At 39.5% G+C, this 21935-nt stretch overlaps 1 protein-coding gene across 5 annotated transcripts in view; it reads right to left on the bottom strand.

The window, feature by feature from the left end:
- Positions 1–21935, bottom strand: part of SH3GL3 (SH3 domain containing GRB2 like 3, endophilin A3) — a 149539-nt gene that overhangs the window by 8009 nt on the left and 119595 nt on the right. For 3 of the 5 annotated variants that reach the window (XM_031002433.3, XM_031002432.3, XM_031002434.3), the window contains one exon: positions 21670–21779. In XM_031002433.3, coding sequence (XP_030858293.1) covers positions 21670–21779 — 110 coding nt within the window. Of the gene's footprint in view, positions 1–966; positions 1164–21669; positions 21780–21935 lie in introns of all 5 variants that reach the window. The other 2 variants (XR_010131063.1, XR_008671717.2) reach the window with 1 other exon arrangement.

The following is a 21935-nucleotide window of genomic DNA, read 5'->3' as shown; positions in this document are numbered from 1 at the left end:
GCCTCCTGAGTACCGGGGACTACAGGCACCATCATGCCCGGATAATTTTGGTATTTTCTATAGAGGTGGGGTCTCACTATGTTGCCCAGGCTGGTCTCAAACTTCAGGGCTCAAGTGATCCTCCTCCTTTGGCCTCTCAAAGTGATGGAATTACAGGCATGAGCTACCACGCCCAGCCTTCTCCCACACCATTTCTGAGCCAATCCCATCCAATGGGGTGGCCCATCAGCTGGGCTTGGAATGAGCCTTTGGGTCCTCAGCTCAGCATACCTCAGGATGCTCCCAGGCCTTGGAAGGCTCTCTAAGAGCATTCTCTACCTAAATCCTACACAGATCCCCAGGAAGGTCTGTCCAGGTCCCACCTAGCCTTGCCTGTCACACTTGAGGGATAACTTCCAGGCACTTAGTCTCTGTCCTGCCTTCTTCAGCCTGAGTTCCAGCTTCAAAGTGAGCAGCTCAGGCTTCAGTTAAAAACAGTGCCCACTCCAGGTGGTGGATTAGACACCAGAGTAGAGATGGCATCAGAAGGGACTGGCGTGTCTGCAGCCTGGCCTTCTCATTTTCTCTCTCTCTCTCTCCCATACGCCAGGATCTGGAAGCCTGTTCTCCAGGGCTCCATCTCTAACCCTGACTTTAAGGGAGGTGAAGGTGGAAAGAGTGGTCAGTGGCACAAGGGGCATCCTTCTCTCTGTTGCACTAAAACTCACAGCTCTTTTGTGGAACTTGGGTTCTTTTCAGACCACCGAAGAAGCCCACTGTGCTTGCTCCTTTGCTGGCCTTGACTTTGGGAACTTCATGACCTGGAAACATTCGGTCAGAGCATCCCCACTGAAAGGCAAACTATGACCCCACCCCCATAGTTATTTCAAGGGGCAAAGGGGATGGAGAGAGAAGTAATTCATACAACGCTGTCAACATAAGTCCCTGTTGGGGTACAAGGTATGGAGTCTCCCAGAAGCTACTGACCTGAGTAGGGCTCTTTGTCTTTTAGTAAATCCCCCAGACTGCTGTGTCTTTTGAGTGTTTTTGTTCCTGCTTTTTATAGTTTTTCTCTTGCCTCCCTTGTAGTCTGGCTGCGACCTGTCACTTTTTCCTGCTGTCAATGGCCTTCCCGAAGCAGTCCCTTGGGCCTTCCTAATCTGCTGGTTCCAGTCTGCTGTAGGCTGGGAAATCAGATAACCGATTATGTAACATTAACAGCGCTGCATTGTGGGCTCCTACTCTGTACCGACTCCCTTTCCCAGCACCCCTAATTCACAAGATCTAATTTAATCCGTAGAATAATCCTGTGAGGTAGCAATGAGAATCCGCACTCGTCAGATGACGAAATTGAGACCCAAAGGTATGAACTGAGCCAGGATTTGGGCTTCCCTCTGACTCCAAAGCCCACTTTCCAGCAAGGCAGGTTAACACCCCTTTGGGCTGGGTGGGCTCATATTCTGCTCACTTCCTGGCCTGAAGTCAGGAAATCCAAACATGTTCCCTTATTACTTACACCACTTGTAGAGCAGCTGATGAACAGAGAGGAAGGTAACCATTGATGAGGGGAGTCCATGCCCCAATCAGGAATGGGACCCCAAGTCTCCTAGAAGCTTCGATTCCAGAACCCAGGTTACCTTGAGGTTTGACTGCACCTGCACCATCAGACTAGACAGTTCATCTCCTACCATGGGCGGGCGGGGGGACGGGGGGCGAGTAGAAACCCAATTTGGAACTTTCAGGTTTATTTCTGGTTCCAATTCATTTTCAAACTCTCACCGAGTGTTTGAAAGCATGGAGCCAGGAGCATGGAGCCAGGCACCGTGCTCAATCTGTGAGATACCATCTCCTCTGAGTTCAAACAAGCATATCTGTTTTAAACTCCCTTCAAAAGTTTCTTTTTTCCCATTTATAATCTCAAATTCTTATAGCAGAATTCATTTGAAGCACATACTTTCTCTCTATCTGACCCAGATACAACACTGGTGTCTAATGCTGATAGATACCACAGACACTATGTAGTTCAACATCTCTAACATATTGCTTTTGTCCATGGGTAAGAGCGCACTGGACAGAAGCTTCAGATCCCTGCATCTTTGCTACGGATTAGGTCATCTTTGGGTCCTGATTTCCTTATCTGGAAATTTTAAGTGTTGGTCTATGAGGGTTAAGTTGTGCACTACCAAGTAAAATCTAGTAAAAGTCGATGAACTGCTGTCTTTCTAGAAATAACAGCCCTGTATTTATCCACAGGAGATGTGATTTATTGAAATTACTTGTCAATGGAACTCAAGCTTAATCATTGAAATCTGTAAAAATAAGCATGTGTGATTTATGTTAACCTTAATGCCAATCTTCCTCAATTTACTCTGGTTATATTAGATGGGTTTAACTAATAAAGTTTTGCCCTCCCTCACCTTACAAAACAATGACTTGTCTATTGAGATGACTTTTGCAGATACCTCAAAACCTGCGGGCCATTTATTTATCAAAATAAACTTTCTGGCAGGTGACCCCTCTATTGCAACCAGGTCCAATGTGTGTGGGTTTTTTTTGTTGTTGTTGTTGTTTGTATTATTATTATTATTATTATTATTATTTGCCACTCTGAGTTCTGGAAAATGGAAATGCAAACAGCTGCCTTAATTAGAGTTGGCTTTCTGGCCATTGGCATAGTGATCAGCTTGCAGATGATACCTCGTCTGGCCTGCTCCTTGCTTTTTCACAATGTGGATTAGTTGCCAACATCTAAAAGTCAGGAGATGTCTCATAAACATAGGGTTTCTGGCTTCTCTTGAAAAATCAGAAAGGCTAGCTATGATGGGCTCACATTCTCAGGCAAGGGGCGCTTACCGTAGACTATCGGCCACCCCCTTCAGAAAGAACAAGTGTTTTCTAGTTGTTGAAGACACACCTCTCTCTGTCATGATCCTGACTTGGAAGCTTAGAGTCAGCCATTTATCACCAGCCTTGCACTATTTTCTTATACTTTTCCTATGTCTCTCATTCCTAAAATCTGGCATTCAAGTTTGCACTTGCAGCCACATCCACTGGACAACTCCAGGGGCTGTCATTCATATGGACTCAGAGTTATCTGGATGGTGCAACATCACTGTTGCCTGGTTTGTAATCCCAGGAAACAACTGACTTCTACTGTATTTTTTTAAAACAAGTACATAAATTAATATTTAGATGATGGTATTTTACATTTTAGCTTACGGATCAAATGTATCATTATAGAGTATATGTTAAGATTTTAAAATATGCAGCACTTGAGATCATTTCAGCAAAGTCAAAATTCCCACAACTAAGTTAGAATTTATGTCTTAGGGCTTTTCAAAACTCTTTTTACAGACTGTTCAGAATAATTACAGAAAACCATTCCCTGCAGTGAGGAAAACTTCCCTCTCTAAATCTTCCTTCAAATTGGAAAATAAGAGAGATACTCTTCCTGTTCACCGCACCAATGGCTACTGATCAACAATAATCATATTTCACACTTTAATTTTTAAAACATTTTTTAAAATATAGAAAATATTTAAATGTTCAACCTGTCCACATTTCAAATTATTAAGAATGCTAAGCACTCACAAAAGATAACTACTACAGCCACAGAATTTAGAGCTAGAAAGTACCTTGGAATGTATTAAGTCCAATCACTTCCTCTAGGAACAAGTTCAAATCGGTCTAGAGGTGCTGAGAAACTCACCCCAACTCATACAACTAAGAAGTTCCAGAATCTGAACTACAACATGGGACTCTTGTTTCCTTATTTATTTCTCTCTTGTCAATAACTCTAACTCTGAAGCACTACTTATAATATATATAAATGGATCTGGGGGGAAGGCTATTAGTGGAGAAGGGGAATAGAAGAAAAGAGGAGGAAGGAAAGAAGAGAAATGTAAGAAACAACCTGCTGACCGAACAATCACCATTGTCACTGTTCTGTGAAATTTTAATTTCCTCTTAGGAAATGTAGGTTAAAAAAATTGCATATATTTCTATTTGCAAAGTGTTCATCTTTAATTTTCAAACTTCACATTTCACTTTTGAATAAATGTTTATTTTCTAATGTAATCCTAGACATTTTGTGCCAATGAGGGGAAGGATTTAGGCTCTAGAAATTATTTCCAAGCTGCCTTAGAAGTGTGAAGAAATTTATAAAAGTCTCTTTTATACCTAGAGAATTAGAAGGTCTTAATACAAGCCATTTGGGAGATTTATTTCAACTTACTCTGATGTGCCTGTAGCACACATTTGGAATGCATATTTGTTAACTAATTTCAGCCTCCTATATGTTTAAAGCAGGTCCCAGTTTGGGGCATATTAACCCTTAGTTGTGATTACACAAAGTGGTACCCCTTTTAAGAGTTTCAGCAAGAAAAAAAAAAAACTTCATAAAAAATGAGTTGATAAAATACAGTTTGTCCTCTAGTCTTTAAATATATAATTCAGGAGGCGACAACCTGGGACCCAATACAAATTCCCCACAGGTGGGGAAGATACTTGAGCATGGGTCACAAATTCCTACACTATTTTCTTCAACATCAGTGGTTTTCTGGGAGCTACACAGGCACATGTTTCAACTCAAGGATGTTTCTTGGCCTCCTTTTCTCTTTGGGGACAGAGGGGCAGCTTACACTGATGAAACAGCATGACCCCACACTCGTGGGCTTGGACAGGCACTCATTTCTCCCAGCCAGGACCTAGAGTTGGATTTTGTCTGCAATCTGTCATTTCAAGATGTGATTCTCCCCTTTCTCCATTTTGGCTCACTTTATTCATTCTCTTAACTACCTAGCAATGATATTATCAAAGATTCCATCTCAGTCCCACGATGCATTCTGCTTAATTGACTTATGTTCTTTCATCTCTCTCTTTTTTTCTTTAGAAAGAAGAAATGATGAAGAAAATGTTCTTGGAATTCATTTCTGGCAGAGTCTCATGAGCTTTGCTTTCATTTGTTAGTGAAATGCTTGACATTTTTCCTTCACTTTATAAACATTATGTGCAAATCATTCAGAATCCTAATGGAAAGTAATTTCCCATTAATGCAGGCTATAAATGTCATTTTCTTTTGAAACTGTGCCTCAGAAACAAACAGTACAGGACCCCCTTTACACTCGCAAATTCCACCCACAAATCAAGGAAGCCCAACGCTGGGTGTGTGAGACGAGAACTTGAAGCTACTGCCGAGGGAAACTTAGAAGCAGCAGCCTGGGACAGGCACAGGCAAAAGACACACAGTGGCACACAGTAGAGTTTGCTGCAGTGGAGAATATGGGACACTGAGCCTTCTTAAAAGCCAGCTTCTGCACGTCTGTGATCTCTGTACATCACCCTTCTAGGAACTTAATCTGTCTAGGGACCCAGCTACTGGCCAAGAAAGAGGGGACAAAGCACTGACATGCGTGGCCTCAATGAGGAAGCCAAAGACCTCACTGTCCTCTGTTTTTCCCTTCCAAGTCAGATGCATTTAGTGGGCTCCCTGTGCAACCACTTGCTGACCACAGATTCCCTGTAATCATGAATCTTGGAAATAAATCATTCCCAATGCTCTTGGCCATTTCATAACATTCCCCTAGTATTCCTTCTTAATGATATAACATGAAATATCTATAAGGTAAAGTACCCAGCTCTGCTACTTCCTGGCTCTGGGATCTTGAGAAGATATCACTTAACCTCTCAGAGCCTCTACTTATTCATCTGTAAAATGGGGACTAAAAATAGTACTAGAGATGTATACAAAGTATTTTTACAATATCTAACCCATAGTAAGTAGCCAATAAGTGTAGTTGCTATTGTCATTATCTTATTATTTGTTACTTTTTTTATTATCACTTCCTTGGAGTACTGTTATGAGGATGAAATGAGTTATGTCTATGTCTACAAAGCACCAAATAATAACTCCTGGCATACCGTTGGCCCTCAAAGGCTAGGTCCCTATGACCTTAAGGGATACTTTAATTCAAATACCTTTTCATTTTTATAAGGCTTAACACTCTCTACACTGCCAGTCTGTGAGCTCAAATCAAAGGAAAGTTGAGTTCTCTTTGGTGGCAAATGAGAGAATGGTGTCTTGGGAGCTTGACCTGAGGTCCTGTCTCTAAGAACTACTCGGGTGCAAGCTGGAAAGATAGAGACAGTGGGGCAAGGACTGAGCCCTGGGGTCCTGGGTTCTCGTTTCCTCAAATATAATATACTGGCATTGAAGGAGGGAGGCTGAGGTTGAACTCACTGTCAAAATTTTTAGTTAATTTGCTTATACCTAGCTTCTTTTTTTTTTTTTTCTTTTTAGACAGAGTTTCACTCTTTTTGCCCAGCCTGGAGTGCAATGGTGCGATCTCGGCTCACCACAACCTCACCGCAACCTCTGCCTCCCGGGTTTCAAGGGATTCTCCTGCCTCAGCGTCCCAAGTAGCTGGGATTATAGGCATGCACCACCATGCCCAGCTAATTTTGTATTTTTAGTAGAGATGGGGTTTCTCCATGTTGGTCAGGCTGGTCTCAAACTCCTGAACTCAGGTGATCCACCCGCCTCGGCCTCCCAAAGTGCTGGAATTACAGGCGTAAGCCACTGCACCGGGCTGAAACCCAGTGACCTGTTAGATTATGGCAAAACATTTGAAAAACTTTTTGCCTATAATAACTCTTAAAGCAGACCATATACCAGTAGCTCTAAAGAAAGAAGGTGAATAAAGCCAGAAGGTTGGATGTTAGCTAAACCTTGGTATGTGTAGCAAGTTACTATAAGAAAGACAAAAGTTGCCCAGTCTACAAGCAAAGATAAAAGAAAGAGCAGAGGTTGGTTCCTAATGCGTTGGAAAAGCAAACTGTTTCTGTACCCCAAAGAAAACAAGATAAGCAGATTGCTCTTCCAAATCATTCTCAGAGACCTCCCTAAACTAAAGGAACTCAGCTGTGTGGCAAAGATGCAACGAAAGGTGTCACCTTCCTACTCAAATCTGCTGTTTCAGGTGGTCTCAAGGTAGCCTCTGTAAGTTAAGAAAGCGAAGCATGGGTAAGACAAGGAAGGAAAGAAATGAAAGTCTTAAGAGCTATATCTAAGAAAGAACTTTGAACGTATTTACAGGCACATGGAACTGCCTGGAGGTATATAGATCAGAAGCTCATTACGTTTTTTAAGAAATCAAGTTGTGGCCAGTGTGGTGACAGCAGTTTGGGAGGCTGAGGCGGGTGGATCACTCAAGGTCAGGAGTTCAAGACCAGCCTGGCCAACATGGTGAAGCCCCATCTCTACTAAAAATACAAAAATTGGCCAGGCGTGGTGGTGCATGCCTATAATCTCAGCTACTTGGGAGAGTGAGGCACAAGAATTGCTTGAACCTGGGAAGTGGAGGTTGCAGTGGGCCGAGATCCCACCACTGCACTCCAGCCTGGGCAACAGGGCAAGACTATCTCAAAAAAAAAGGAAATCAAGTTGTGAAAAGAAGCGTAAGCCTAGCCTGAAGACATCTGTGTCTACTAAACTGTAAGGAACCCACAAGGTCCCTGAGCAGCAATAAGTACAGATGTCAAAGAAGGTAGCCCTCCAAAGCCCACTTACAATGTGGTCTTGGAAGACACATTTCTCAGAGAGCAAATCTAGGAGCCCACAGAATAAAAGACAAAAGAGTCTCCCTGATCCAAAATCCAGAGAGCAGAACCAGGGTCTAATCAAGACACTTTCTTCACTGCCAGGGTAGTGGGTCCTTGAAATTTCTGTCCAGCAGGAGTCCATCATTGTTATGGACTGGTACATGCAGTGTATTTCCTATTTGCTATGGCCTGAATGTGTGTGTTCCCCCAAAACTCATCTGTTGAAACTTAATCTCCAATGCAATAGTATTAAGGGCTGGGACCTTTAGGAGGTGATTAGGTCATGAGAATTAGTGACTTGGGGGTAATTAGGTCATGAGTAGGATTTGTACCCTTATAAAAGGGACCTGTGGGAGCTTGTTTGCCCCTTCTGCCATGTGAGGACACAGCTAGAAGGTGTCATCTATGAGGAATGGGCCTCTACCAGGCACCAGTTCTGCTGGCACCTTGATTTTAGACATCTCAGCCTCCAGACTGTAAGTAAAAGCTACCCAGTCTAAGGTATTTTGTTACAGCATCCCAAACAAACTAAGATGCCATTACAACTGGATAGCAGCTGCCTAGCTAGAGGTTGTACTTCCCAAGTTGCTTTGCTACTAGGTGTGGCTGTTTGAGCGCTCATCCCTGGAATGTGTGTGTCATTTCCACCTTGCGGGTGTAAGAGGAAATATCTAACCTAAATGTTTGTTCTTTCTCCCCTTCCTGCTGGCTGGAGTGGCAACAACTAGGAAGCCATATGATGAAGATGGCAGAGCTGCCATCAGCCTAGACCCCTGAGAGACTCTATGCATTAGAACCACCTATCTTCTTGGAATATTCTCCCTGGACTGTGGCAGGAGTGAGGAAATCCTATTTTACTGCATTTCGGTTTTATGTTTTGTTTTTTTTTGAGACACAAACTAGTGTTAGCATAATACAATACAAAAAGTCTTCAGAGAAACCCTGAACAGACCAATAACAAGCAGCAAGACTGAAATAGTAATTTTAAAATTACCAAAAAAAAAAAAAGTCCAGGACCACATGGATTCACAGCTGAATTCTATCAGACATTCAAAGAAGAATCGGTACCAATCCTATTGACACTATTCTACAAGATACAGAAAGAGGGAATCCTCCCTAAATCATTCTATGAAGTCAGTATCACCTTAATACCAAAACCAGGAAGGGACATAGAAAAAAAAGAAAACTACAGACCAATATCCCTGATGAACATAGATGCAAAAATCCTTGACAATATACTAGCTAAATGAATCCAATAGCATATCAAAAAGATAATCCACCACAATCAAGTGGGTTTTATACCAGGGATGCAGGGATGGTTTAACATACGCAAGTCAATGTATGTGATACACCACATAAACAGAATTAAAAACAAAAATTACATGATCATCTCAATAGACACAGAAAAAGCATTTGCAGAATCCAGCATCCCTTCGTGATTAAAACCCTCAGCAAAATCGGCATACAAGGGACATACCTCAATGTAATAAAAACCATCTATGAAAAACCCACAGCCAACATAATACTGAATCGACAAAAGTTGAAAGCATTTCCACTGAGAACTGGAACAAGACAAGGATGCCCACTCTCACCACTTCTATTCAATATAGTACTGGAAGTTCTAGCCAAAGCAATCCGACAAGAGAAAGAAATAAAGGGCATCCAAATCGGTATAGAGGAAGTCAAACTGTCACTGTTTGCTGATGATATAATTGTATACCTAGAAAACCCTAGAACCCTAAAGACTCCTCCAAAAAGCTCCTAGAACTGATAAATGAATTCAGCAAAGTTTCAGGATACAAAATTAATGTACATAAATCAGTAGCTCTGCTATATACCAACAGAGACCAAGCTGAGAATCAAATCAAGAACTCAACCCCTTTTATAATAGCTGCAAAACAAAAACTTAGAAATATACCTAACCAAAAAGGTAAAAGACCCCTACAAGGAAAACTACAAAATACTGCTGAAAGAAATCACAGATGTCACAAACAAATGGAAACACATCCCATGCTCATGGATGGGCAGAATCAATATTGTGAAGATAACCATACTGCCAAAAGCAGTCTACAAATTCAGTGCAATTCCCATCATCAAAATACCACCATCATTCTTCACAAAACTAGAAAAAACAATCCTAAAATTCATATGAAACCAAAAAAGAGCTCACATAGCCAAAGCAAAACTAACCAAAAAGAACAAATCTGGAGGCATCACATTAACTGATTTCAAACTATACTATAAGGCCACAGTCACCAAAACAGCATGGTACTGTTATAAAAATAGGCACATAGACCAATGGAACAGAACAGAGAACCCAGAAATAAAGGAAGTACGTACAGCCAACTGATCTTCGACAAAGCAAACAAAAGCATAAAGTGGGGAAAGGACACCCTATTCAACAAATGGTGTTGGGATAATTGGCAAGCTATGTGTAGGAGAATGAAACTGGATCCTCATCTCTCACCTTATACAAAAATCAACTCAACATGGATCAAGGACTTAAATCTAAGACCTGAAACTATAAAAATTCTAGAAGATAACATTGGAAAAACTCTTCTAGACATTGGCTTAGGCAAAGATTTCATGACCAAGAACCCAAAAGCAAATGGAACAAAAATAAAGATAAATAGCTGGGACTTAATTAAGCTAAAGAGCTTTTGCAGAGCAAAAGGAACAGTCAGAGTGTACAGACAACCCACAGAGTGGGAGAAAATCTTCACAATCTATACATCTGACAAAGGACTAGTATCCAGAATCTACAAGGAACTCAAACAACTTAGCAAGAAAAAAACAAACAATCCCATCAAAAAGTGGGCTAACGACATGAATAGACAATTCTCAAAAGAAGATATACAAATGGCCAACAAACATGAAAAAAATGCTCAACATCACTAATGATCTGGGAAATGCAAATCAAAACCACAATGCGATATCAACTTACCCCTGCAAGAATGGCCATAATCAAAATATTTTAAAAAATAGATATTGGCGTGGATGGGTGAAAAGGGAACATTTCTACACTGCTGGTAAGAATGTAAACTAGTACAACCACTATGGAAAACTGTGTGGAGATTCCTTAAAGAACTAAAAGTAGAACTACCATTGATCCAGCAATCCCACTACTGGCTATCTACCCAGAGGAAAAAGAAGTCATTATACAAAAAAGATACTTGCACACGCATGTTTATAGCAGCAAAATTTGCAATTGCAAAAATATGGGACCAGCCCAAATGCCCATCAATGAGTGGATAAAAAAACTGTGGTATATATATGTGGTAGAATACTACTCAACCATAAAAAGAAATGAACTAATGGCATCTGCAGCAACCTGGGTGGAATTGGAGACTATTATTCTAAGTGAAGAAACTCAGGAATGGAAAACCAAACATCATGTGTTCTCACCCATAAGTGGGAGCTAAGCTATGAGGATGCAAAGGCATAAGAATGATACAATGGACTTTGGGGACTTGAGAGAAAGGGTGGGAAGGGGTAAAGGATAAAAGACTACAAATTGGGTTCAGTGTACACTGCTCGGCTGATGGGTGCACTGAAATCTCACAAATATCACCACTAAACAGCTTACTTATGTAACCAAATACCACCCGTTCCTCAAAAACCTACGGAAAAAAATTAGAATACCAAAAAAATAAAGAAAGGAAAGGGGGAGTGCTTCACATGGGAAGTTTAATCTCTCCCCCAACTACAGAAATATAAAGTGCAAAAAAAAAAGTAAATAAGAAGAGATAGAAAATTGGCACCAATGAATTCTACCTGGAAAATATATCTGCTTCATTAAAATCTTTAAAAACAAACAACAAAAAATAGTCTTCAGAGAATTGTACCTAAGTATCCTCTTGATACATTTTTTATAAAATCAATTTTATTCAAATAACTTTCACTGAAACATTACATCAAAAAATGTAAACTGAAAACTAGTACCACATGCTATAGAGACTGTAAGCATGAAAATAATTACAATGGAAAATAGACAATTTTATTACATCCAAAAGATACATTCTCTAGTCTGTAAATGACTTTTAACCGGAGGTCTCTCCTCTCTGTTAAAATTGAACATTAAAAATACTCCAGCACAAAACTGTAGCTTATCTCCTTGAAATTGGAATGAATATAATTGAAAAAAAGAATATTTTCTCATCATGTGATTCAAGATTGTTTGTCTGTATCCATTCAGCACCTAAAGCCATCCTGGGGAGGAGCAAAGATGCAACCAGTGAGATAAGTGGCATTGAATGTCTTAAGGGAAATTTCCATTAATATGGCACAATGAAGTACAGGACTGCAGCCTTCCTTTCATGTACCAAATCCCTATCACTTACAAAATAGGACTTCTTAAGGCTGCAAATAATGTTGGAAAATGAGACTAAATACTGCTGTAGACCAGAAATTATGAGGAATACAAGAATGCCTGGAAGATGGAAAGCAGCAGATGGAGGAAATGAGGTTCAAAATGGCTCCCAAAGCGGAATGCTGTGACAGTGAAGTCTAAGGGCGCTCAAAACTCCGTGTAAGTAGATCCTGAAAGCTGCTGGCTGGCTTTCTGAGAAAAGAGCAGCCAGGTGAGTCCACTTATCCTGGGTTTGTACCAGTGCCAGGAGCCCTGGCAACTGCCTTCAGGAAGGGGTACTGAGTGAGTGTGGGCATCTGAAACAGAAAGTCAGGGCAGTGCCATGGATGATAGAAACAATCAGAAAAACAGAAACCAGTCCACTGCACTCAACAGAACATCCCTTATTTCCCCTTAACCACAGGAGGCAACCTCATAAGCACTCTCAAATAAAAAGTTGTGCACAGAGCCAAGAATCATCAACGTATGAGAAACAACTTCATAAAGTAGACTCCAGATCCCAACAAACACTCAAGGAGATAAGAATTAAGTGGAGACTTTTTAAAAAGCATAATTAAGGGCCAGGCGTGGTGGCCCACGCCTATAATCCCAGCACTTCGGGAGTCCGAGTTGGGCAGATCACGAGGTCAGGAGTTCGCAATCAGCCTGGCCAACATGGTGAAACCCCGTCTCTACTAAAAATACAAAAATTAGCCAGGTATGGTGGCAGGCACCTGTAATCCCAAGTACTCGGAAGGCTGAGGCAGGAGAATCGCTTGAACCTGGGAGGCGGAGGTTGCAGTGAGCCGAGATCGTACCATTGCACTCCAGCCTGGGTGACAAGAGCAAAACTCCATCTCAAAAAATAATAATAATTATTATAATAAAGCAAAATAAAACTAAATAAATATAAAAATAAAAAGTATAATTAATATTCTTAGAGGAATATGAAAGGTCTAGTTACTTGTAAAATTTTTTAAAAATGTAAATTTGAACACTATCATGGTAGGCAGAGCAATAGCCTCAAAGATGTCCACTTCCTAATCCCCAGAACCTATAGCTATGTTACCTTACACAGCGAAAGGGAATGTGAAGATGTGATTAAGTTACAGATTTTGAGATGGGGAGGTTACCCTGGGTTTATGTGGGTAGGCTCAGTATAATCACAAGGGTCCTTATAAGGCGGAAGCAGGAGAATCCAAGTCAGAGAAGGAGATCTGACAATGGAGGCAGGGAGATCTGAAGATGTCATGCCACCAGCTGGGAAGCTGGAGCAAGGGGCAATGAGGCAAGGACTGCAGGCAGCCTCTAGAAGGCAGGAGAGGCAAGAAAACAGATTCCACCGTGTCTGGAATGTGAACACCTTGATTTGAGGACTTCTGACCTCCAGAACTATAAAATAGATCATACATTGTGTTATTTTAGACCACACAGTTTGTGGTATTTCATTGCAGCATCAATAGAGAACTAATACAATTGGAGTAAGAAATTCAATAGATATGCTAAATAAATAACTGGATCGAAGAATAAAGTAAGAAGGTGAAATGTCCTCAGAGGGTAGAATGAAAAAACAGAGGTACAGAGAGCAAGGAGGAAAAGACTTTTTGTCCAAGGAAGGAGGAAAAGACTTTTTGTCCGAGGAAGGACAAAAAGTTTCAACCTCTAGTAGTTGTTTACAAGGGCAAAAAGAAAGGGAATAGAGGAGAAGGATATTTAAGATAGTAAAAAAAATAAATAAATAAATCAGTGGGGGTGCAGTGGCTCACGCCTATAATCCTAGCACTTTGGAGGCCGAGGTGGAAGGAACGTTGAGCCCAGGAGTTGGAGACCAGCCTGAGCAACATGGCAAAACCTCGTATCTTAAAACAAACAAACAAACAAACAAACAAAAACACACTTTCCATGTTTTAAAAAATGCAAGTAATCAGACTAAAAGGGTCAATGCGAATGAGGAATAGGGAAGGGAATGTAGCCAACTTCCCATACTTCTGGATACAATTGCCAGGAGAAATAGACAAATCCGTAACTATAATCAGAGATTTTAATACCCTCTGCCACAAAATTAATAGGAAAACATAGACCAAAAAATCGGCAAGAATATGGAAGACTTGAAGAACACTATTAAATAATTTGACCTAATTGACATTTATAAAGCACCCTACCCAATAAGAATAGAATACACATTCTTCTCAAGTGTACACAGATCATTTACCAAGATGGATCATATTCTGACCCATCAAGCAAGTTTCAAAAAATTTAAAAGGGTATGATTCATATAAAGTATCTTATTTGATAAAAAATGGAATTAAATAGGTATCTAAAACAGAAAGAGATCTGAAAAATATCCACATATGTGGAAATGATATAACACATTTCAGAAGAAACCAAGAGTTAAAGAGGTTATCAAAAGTAAAATTAGAAACAATTTTAAAGAGGATGAAAGGGAAAACTCAACACATCAAAATGCATGAGATGGTGCTCAAGTGGTACTTAGGGGGAAATTGATAACGCTAAACACATATATCGGAAAAGGCGAAAGGACTCAATGACAACAGAGAAAACTCAATGAGACAGAGAGCTGGCTCTTTAAGAAGATCAATAAAATTGATAAATCTATAGCTAAAATGATTAAGAAAAGAAAAAGACAAAAATTACCAATTTCTAAAATGATTGAGAGAAGTAAATCACTACAAATTCTATATATCTTAAAAGGATAATAACAGAATATTATGAACAACTTTATGCAATAAATTTGACAACTTAGATGAAAGGGATAAATTCCTTGAAAGACACCAACTTCTAAAGTTCACTCAGGAAGAAACAGATAACCTCAATTGCCTTCTATCTATAAAGACGTTGAATTTATAGTTTAAAGCCTTCATGCAGGAAAAAAAAAAAACAAGGAGTAACTTTACAGACAGCTGACAAATACTGCCTCAGCCAGCAGACCAAGATCAATATCAGCAGTGATTAATCTTGTTGATAGGGCATATTCTTTTTTTTTTTTTTAACTTTTAGGTTCAGGGGTACATGCACAGGTTTTTTATATGAGTAAACAGTGTATCACAGGGATTTGGTGTGCAGATTATTTCATCACTCAGGGATCAAGCATAGTACAGGGTAGGTAGTTTTTCAATTCTCACTCTCCTCCCAACCTCCACCCTCAAGCAGGCCCCACTGGCTATTATTCCCTTCTTTGTGTCCATGTGTACTCAGTGTTTAGCTCCCACTTACAAGTGAGAACATGCAGTATTTGGTTTTCTGTTCCTGAGTTAGTTCACTTAGGATCATGGTCTCCAGCTCCATCCATGTTGCTGCAAAGGACATGATCTCATTCCTTTTTATGGCTGTGTACTGTCCCATGGAATATATGTACGTTTTCTTTACCCGGTCTGCCACTGATGGGCATTTAGTTTGATTCCACGCCTTTGCTATTGTGAATAGTGCTGCGATGAACATACACGTGTATGTGTCTTTATGGTAGAATGATTTATATTCCTTTGGGTATATATGCAGTAACGGGAATGCTGGGTCAAATGATAGTTCTGCTTTAAGTTGTGTGAGAAATTGCCAAACTTCCTTCCACAGTGGCTGAACTAATCTACATTCCCACCAGCAGTGTATAAGCTGTCTCATTTCTCTGCAGCCTTGCCAGCCATCTATGATTTTTTGACTTTTTAATACCAGCCATTCTGACTGATGTGAGATGGTAGGTGATGGGATGAGAATGGCACTTTACCTCTGTGATCTTCTTCCCAGAAACTCATACCTCCAATCTAACCATGTAAAGACATCAGACAAATCTCAACTGGAGGACATTCTACAAAATATGTAAACAGTACTCCCCAAAACTGTCAAGTTCATTAAAAACAAAGAAAGTCTTAGAAGCTGCCACAGCAAGAGGGGCCGAAGGAGATGTGAGGACTAAATGCAACGTGCTATTCTGGATAGGATCCTAGAACAGAAAAAGCACAGCAGGTAAAAACCAAGGAAATGTGAATGAAGTATGGACTTTAGCTAATATAAATATATGTTCATTATATAAAGTAAATGTGTGATACTAATAAATTGTTAATATAGAAGAGTGGAGGAATATATGGGAATGCCCTGTGCTATCGTCACAACTTTTCTGTAAGTTTAAAACTATTCTAAAATTTAAAATTAATTTAAAAAAACTTTCCCACAAAGAGTTTATCCTAGGGATGCAAGGTTGATTTAACTAACAATGTAATTCACCATATTAACAAACTAAAACTAAAAAATAAACAATCATCTCAACAGATACCAAAAAAAGGCATCTGACAAAATTCAAAGACTGTTTCTCATTAAAACTCTCTTCAAACTATTTATGACTAGAAGGGAACTCCCTCAATCTGATTTTTAAAATCTATGAAGGCCAGGCCTAGTGGCTCATGCCTGTAATCCCAACACTTTGGAAGGCCGAAGCAGGCGAATAGCTTGAGCCCAGAAGTTCATGACCAGCTTAGGCAACAGGGTGAATCCTCATCTCTACGAAAGATACAAAAATTAGCCAGGCTTGGTGGTGTGTGCCTATAGTCCCAGCTACGTGGGAGGCTAACGTGGGAGGCTAATGTGGGAGGATCTTTTGAGCCTGGCAGGTTGAGGTTGCAACAAGCTGCGACTGCGCCACTGCACTCCAGCCTGGGCAACAGGGCAAGACCCTGTCTCAAAAAGAAAAAAAAATCTATGAAAAATCTACAGCTAAAATCATCCTTAAATATGAAGTACTGAATGCTTCTCCCCTAAAATCAGAGACAAAGCAAGGATGTCCACTTTAACCCTTTGTACTCAGCATGTTCTAGCAAGTGAAAAAAGGCAAGAAAAACAAAGGCATGCAGATATTGAGTAAAACTGTCTTCATTTATAGACGACATGAACATCTATGTAGAAAAACTATGGAATCTATTAAAAAACTACTAGACCTAAGATGTAAATTTAGCAACATGGCAGGATACAAGATCAATATACAAAAATCAATGGAATATTATGAATGCTAGAAACAAAAATTCAGAAATGGAAATTTTATTAAAATGTTGTTTGCAATTGCATAAAGATATAAAATACTTAGAGATTGATGAAAAAATTTAAAAGACCTGTATATATTCTAAAAATAGTGAAACACTGCTGAGAGAAATTCAAGAAGACCTAAATAAATGGGAAATACAATAGATTGTGTTCAAGACTGGAACACTCAATATTGTTAAGCTATCAATTCCTCTTAAATTGAGTTATAGATTCAACCCAATCCAAATAAAAATCTGAGCAGGATTTTTTTGAAACATTGAAAATTTGATCTCTAAAACTCACATGAAAATGCAAAGTAACTAGAATAGTCAAACAACTTTCAAAATGAAGACCAAAGTTAGAGGACTAACAGGACCTGACCTCAAAACTTATAAAGCTACAGTCATCAAGACAACAATTGTACAAGAATAGAAATGCAATGATAGTGCACTATGTGATACTGCTGTGAATATTATTTCTGTGCTCATGACATTGTAAATAAGTGTTAGAGGATGTAAAAATGGAAGCTTTGGATGAGGCCCCAGAACTGTTTTGTTTTTTTTTTTAAACCGATATGCAGAAGACAATTTATGCAGGATTTGGAAACAAACAAAAACAGAAGAGATGAGGGTAGCCAGTTTTATAACTTTTAATCCCAGCCTACATCTATGGCATAAATAGGTCAGAAGATGGAGATTAAAAAGGATTTTTAGAAAAATGTTGGAGAGAGTATGGAGGAGGCAGGATGTGTTGTGATCTTTTCATTTCACACCAAATCAAGAGAGAAGAACTTTTAAAAGATTCCTCAGCGAGCTTAAAATACATTCTCTGGGGACTTAAGAACAGAAGGGGTAGATGGGGAAAGAGAAAAAGCCAAATACAACCTCTTCCCTGACACCAATGTTCCCACGGCAACAGGCCAGAGCTTGCGGAGGAATGAAAGCCAAACTTTAAATCAAGATTATAGCTTTGACCATGACATGGGTCTTAGCATTTTGACTACTGCACGAGCCTGCACTTACACATTCAAGTGAGTGGAGAACTTATGTGACCCAAGAGTAGTCAGAAAAGTCATGCAGCCTGCTCACATTTTCATCCATAAGTAGGCAATTTAAAATAAGAGCAGGGAAAAAAGGGGAGGAGTGCATTTTAAGAGAGTCCCACATGATGGAAGTGATGGTTACACAATGAATATTTATTTAACAAAGATAGTGATTATAAGTAAATTGGAAGGGTGAAGGGAGGGAGAAGTCTATGGAAGACCAAGGGTTAGGAAGCTAAGCCATTATCTTCCATATCAGGAAATCAATACATTTATCCAAAACTGAAGAATCAGAGTAAAAAAAGAAATAGTAAAAAACAAGCACCATGAAGTTAAGTACCAAATAAATATGTAAAAGAGTTGAAAGTGTTTCCTCTGAGAGCAGAAAATAAGCACTGGGAAAGGAGTTGAAGGGGAAACTGCCATTTCTCACGAAAAGCTTGCACCATGTTTTTTTTAAAAATGTATACACATGGCCCGGCGCGGTGGCTCACATCTGTAATCCCAGCACTTTGGGAGGCCAAGGCGGGCGGATCACAAGGTCAGGAGATCAAGACCGCAGTGAAACCCCGTCCCTATTAAAAATACAAAAAATTAGCCAGGCACGGTATCAGGCGCCTGTAGTCTCAGCTACTCGGGAGGCCGAGGCAGGAGAATGGCCTGAACCTGGGAGGCGGAGCTTGCAGTGAGCCGAGATGGCGCCACTGCACTCCAGCCTGGGTGACAGAGCAAGACTTTGTCTCAAAAAAATAAAAATAAATAAAATAAAAAATAAAAAAATGTATACACACATACTCTGATAATTTGTAGTTTTAATAATGAGAAAATTCATGGGGCCTGCCCATGTTTTCACACAGAGGTAGAGGTAACTACATTTGCCTTTTTAAAATCACATACGCATATTACCATTTTCTTTTTAAACTACATACACATATTACTCTGATAATTTTTGTTGAAAAAAAAAAAACCTTTAAGGATAGCCATAAGGTTGGAAGAAAATTCACACTGTGCAGCTTATATGAGCAATGTGTGTTTGAAAGGGCAATTGGACATCCATAGGCAAAATAAATGACTTAAGTCTCACATTTATACAAAATTAACACAAAGTGGATCACGGACTTAAGAAAAAACATAGGAGAGGCCGGGTGTGGTAGCTCAACACCTGTAATCCCAGCACTTTGGGAGGCTGAGGCAGCCAGATCATTTGAGGTCAGGAGTTCGAGACCAGCCTGGCCAACACAGTGAAACCCCATCTCTACTAAAAATACAAAAATTAGCCAGGCATTGTGGTGTGCGTCTGTAGTCCCAGCTACTCAGGAGGCTGAGGCAGGAGAATTGCTTGAACCTGGGAGGCGGAGGTTGCAGTGAGCCGAGATTGCACCACTCTACTCCAGCCTGGGCTACAGAGTGAGACTCTGTCTCAAAAAAAAGAAAAAGAAAAGAAAATATTTATTATTTAGGGCTAGGCAAAGAATTCCTAGACTTCACACAATCTATAAAACTAAAAATGAATACATTGGACTTCATAAGAATTAAAAGTTTTGATCTGTGAAAGACCCTATCAAGAGGATAAAAAGACAAGCTACAGAGCGAGAGAATATATTTGCAAATCACATATATAGAAAGAACCTGTATTGAGAATAAATCAAGCATTCTCAAGACTCAACAGTAAAAATGTAAACAATCCAATTAGAAAATGGACAAAAGACATGAAGAAACATTTCACCAAAGAGGATACATAGATGGCAAATAAACACATGAAAAGATATTCAACATCATTAGTCACTAAGGAAATGCAAATTAAACCCACAGTAAGATTAACTACACACCTATCAAAGTGGCTAAAATAAAAAACAGTGACAACAGCAAATGCTGGCAGGGATGTGGAGAAACTGGATCACTAATATATTGCTGGTGGGGATGTGAAATGGTAGCACAACTCTGAAAGATAGTTTGGGAATTTCTTTTCATTTACAAAAATAAATCCTTATGATAAAGTTCTAATATTAAGAAAAGATTATTCAAAGTAGTAGAAAACTGTAGAAGAATAACTTCAGGGATAGGAAGACTTTTCACAACAGGGCACAAAATGTAATCATGACAGGGCACAAAATGTAAGAGTCATAAGCAAAAGATAGATACATTTGACTACATCAAAATAAAAGCTTCTGTATACTCAAAGCAAAACTAAACAAAGCAAACAACAGCAAAAGCAACAAAGGGACAAGGCACTCCAAAAACAAAGTTTAAAGATAAATGACAAACTAGGAAAAAAATTATTAATATCCTCATATGGAAAGAGCTCCTATAAAACAATAAGACAAAGCAAACTACTCCCAAAAAACACAAATAAATGACATAAACAGACAATTCAGACATAAGGAAATACAAATTAAAATATAGAAAAGAAAGTTCACCCTCACTAATAATCAAGAAAATGCAAATTAAGACTGGATACCATTTTTTTCTCATGAGTGCTTGGCAGAAATGGAAGTCTACTGGCATGGGTGTGGGGAAGCAGGTGTTCATGCTTTAATAGTAGTGTAGCCAGCACAGTGGATAAAGGATACTCACTGTAGCAAATAACTGGAAAAAACCTTAATGTCCACCAATAGGGAAATGGTATAATAGAAAACTATGAAGCTGTTAAAACAGTGGGATAGATCTATATGCATGATATGGAAATAACTCGAAGAAACAATGATACATTTTAAAAAGCAAACTGCCAAACAATATGCCTAGTATAATCTCACATTTAAAAAACAGAAAAAAGGCTGGGTACAGTGGCTCATGCCTGTAATCCCAGCACTTCAGAAGGCCGAGGCAGAAGAATTGCTTGAGCCCAGGAGTTGCAGACCAGCCTTGGCAACAAAGTGAGACCTTGTCTCTACAAAAAATAAAAAAATTAGCCTGGCAGGGTCACATACGCCTGTAGTTCCAGCTACATGGAAGGCTGAGGCAGGAGGATTGCTTGAGCCCAGGAGGTCAAGGCTGCACCAAGCCATGTTCATGCCATTGCACTACAGCCTGGGTGACAGAGCAAGACTTTGCCTCAAAAAAGAAAAAAATAAAAAACAGAAAAAAATCCAAAACGCTGTTTATGTGTATATTTATGTACCTCAATATATATGATAATGGTTATACCAAATTTTTTAACAGTGGCTACATCTAGGAAGCGAACTGCGATGGTGTGGGTGATCACAAGAGACTATAGAATGACTTATACCAGTAAATTTTTTTTTCTGTTTGATTATTTTACCAATTTTTTTCTGTTTGATTATTTTACTAAAAGACACATTTGCATCACTTGTTTAATAAAAAATAATGATGCAGCACTTAAGATAGTATCTAGCATATAGCAGTTGCCCAAAAATGCTAATTTCAACTTAAAAATAAATTAAGAAAATATTTTCAAAGAGTTAAAAAAAAAAGGATGATGTAGCCATAATGGTTCTATGGCCAAGGTTCTAAATGCCACATTATATAAGTGACAGAATTCTTCCCCAGGGAACAGAAAAAAAGGGGCACGTTTAGGGGAAAAGGGAATTTACCAAACAACCAAAGAAAGATATCCAGGGTCTGTGTGTATTCACTGACCCAGAAACAAGCAGTAAATAAGTGTTTCTAGAAGTGCTTTACTAAAGGCACACTTAGTATATTAGAGTGGTCAACTTACCTGTCGTCTTCGCTACAGAGGAGGTGGAAACTCCATTGAGCTCACTAGAACTCCTTTTCACAGGCCTTGGCTTGTATTCTCGTCTGGGGACACTGGATGCAGCTGATATTCTGTAACACACATCATAAGATGAGCCAGACATCTGATGTTGAAAGCTTTCCAAACACACATCCTCTCTGCCTTGTTGAGCACAGGAACTTAGGTTACAGCCAGTGGTCATGAAAGGGACGATTTTAACACACTGACTCTTGAGTAGCCCGAAGTGA

This window comes from Gorilla gorilla, chromosome 16 (genome assembly GCF_029281585.2).
Source record: "Gorilla gorilla gorilla isolate KB3781 chromosome 16, NHGRI_mGorGor1-v2.1_pri, whole genome shotgun sequence".
NCBI classification, from domain to species: Eukaryota; Metazoa; Chordata; class Mammalia; order Primates; family Hominidae; genus Gorilla; species Gorilla gorilla.
This window is presented reverse-complemented; position numbering and strand designations above follow the sequence as displayed.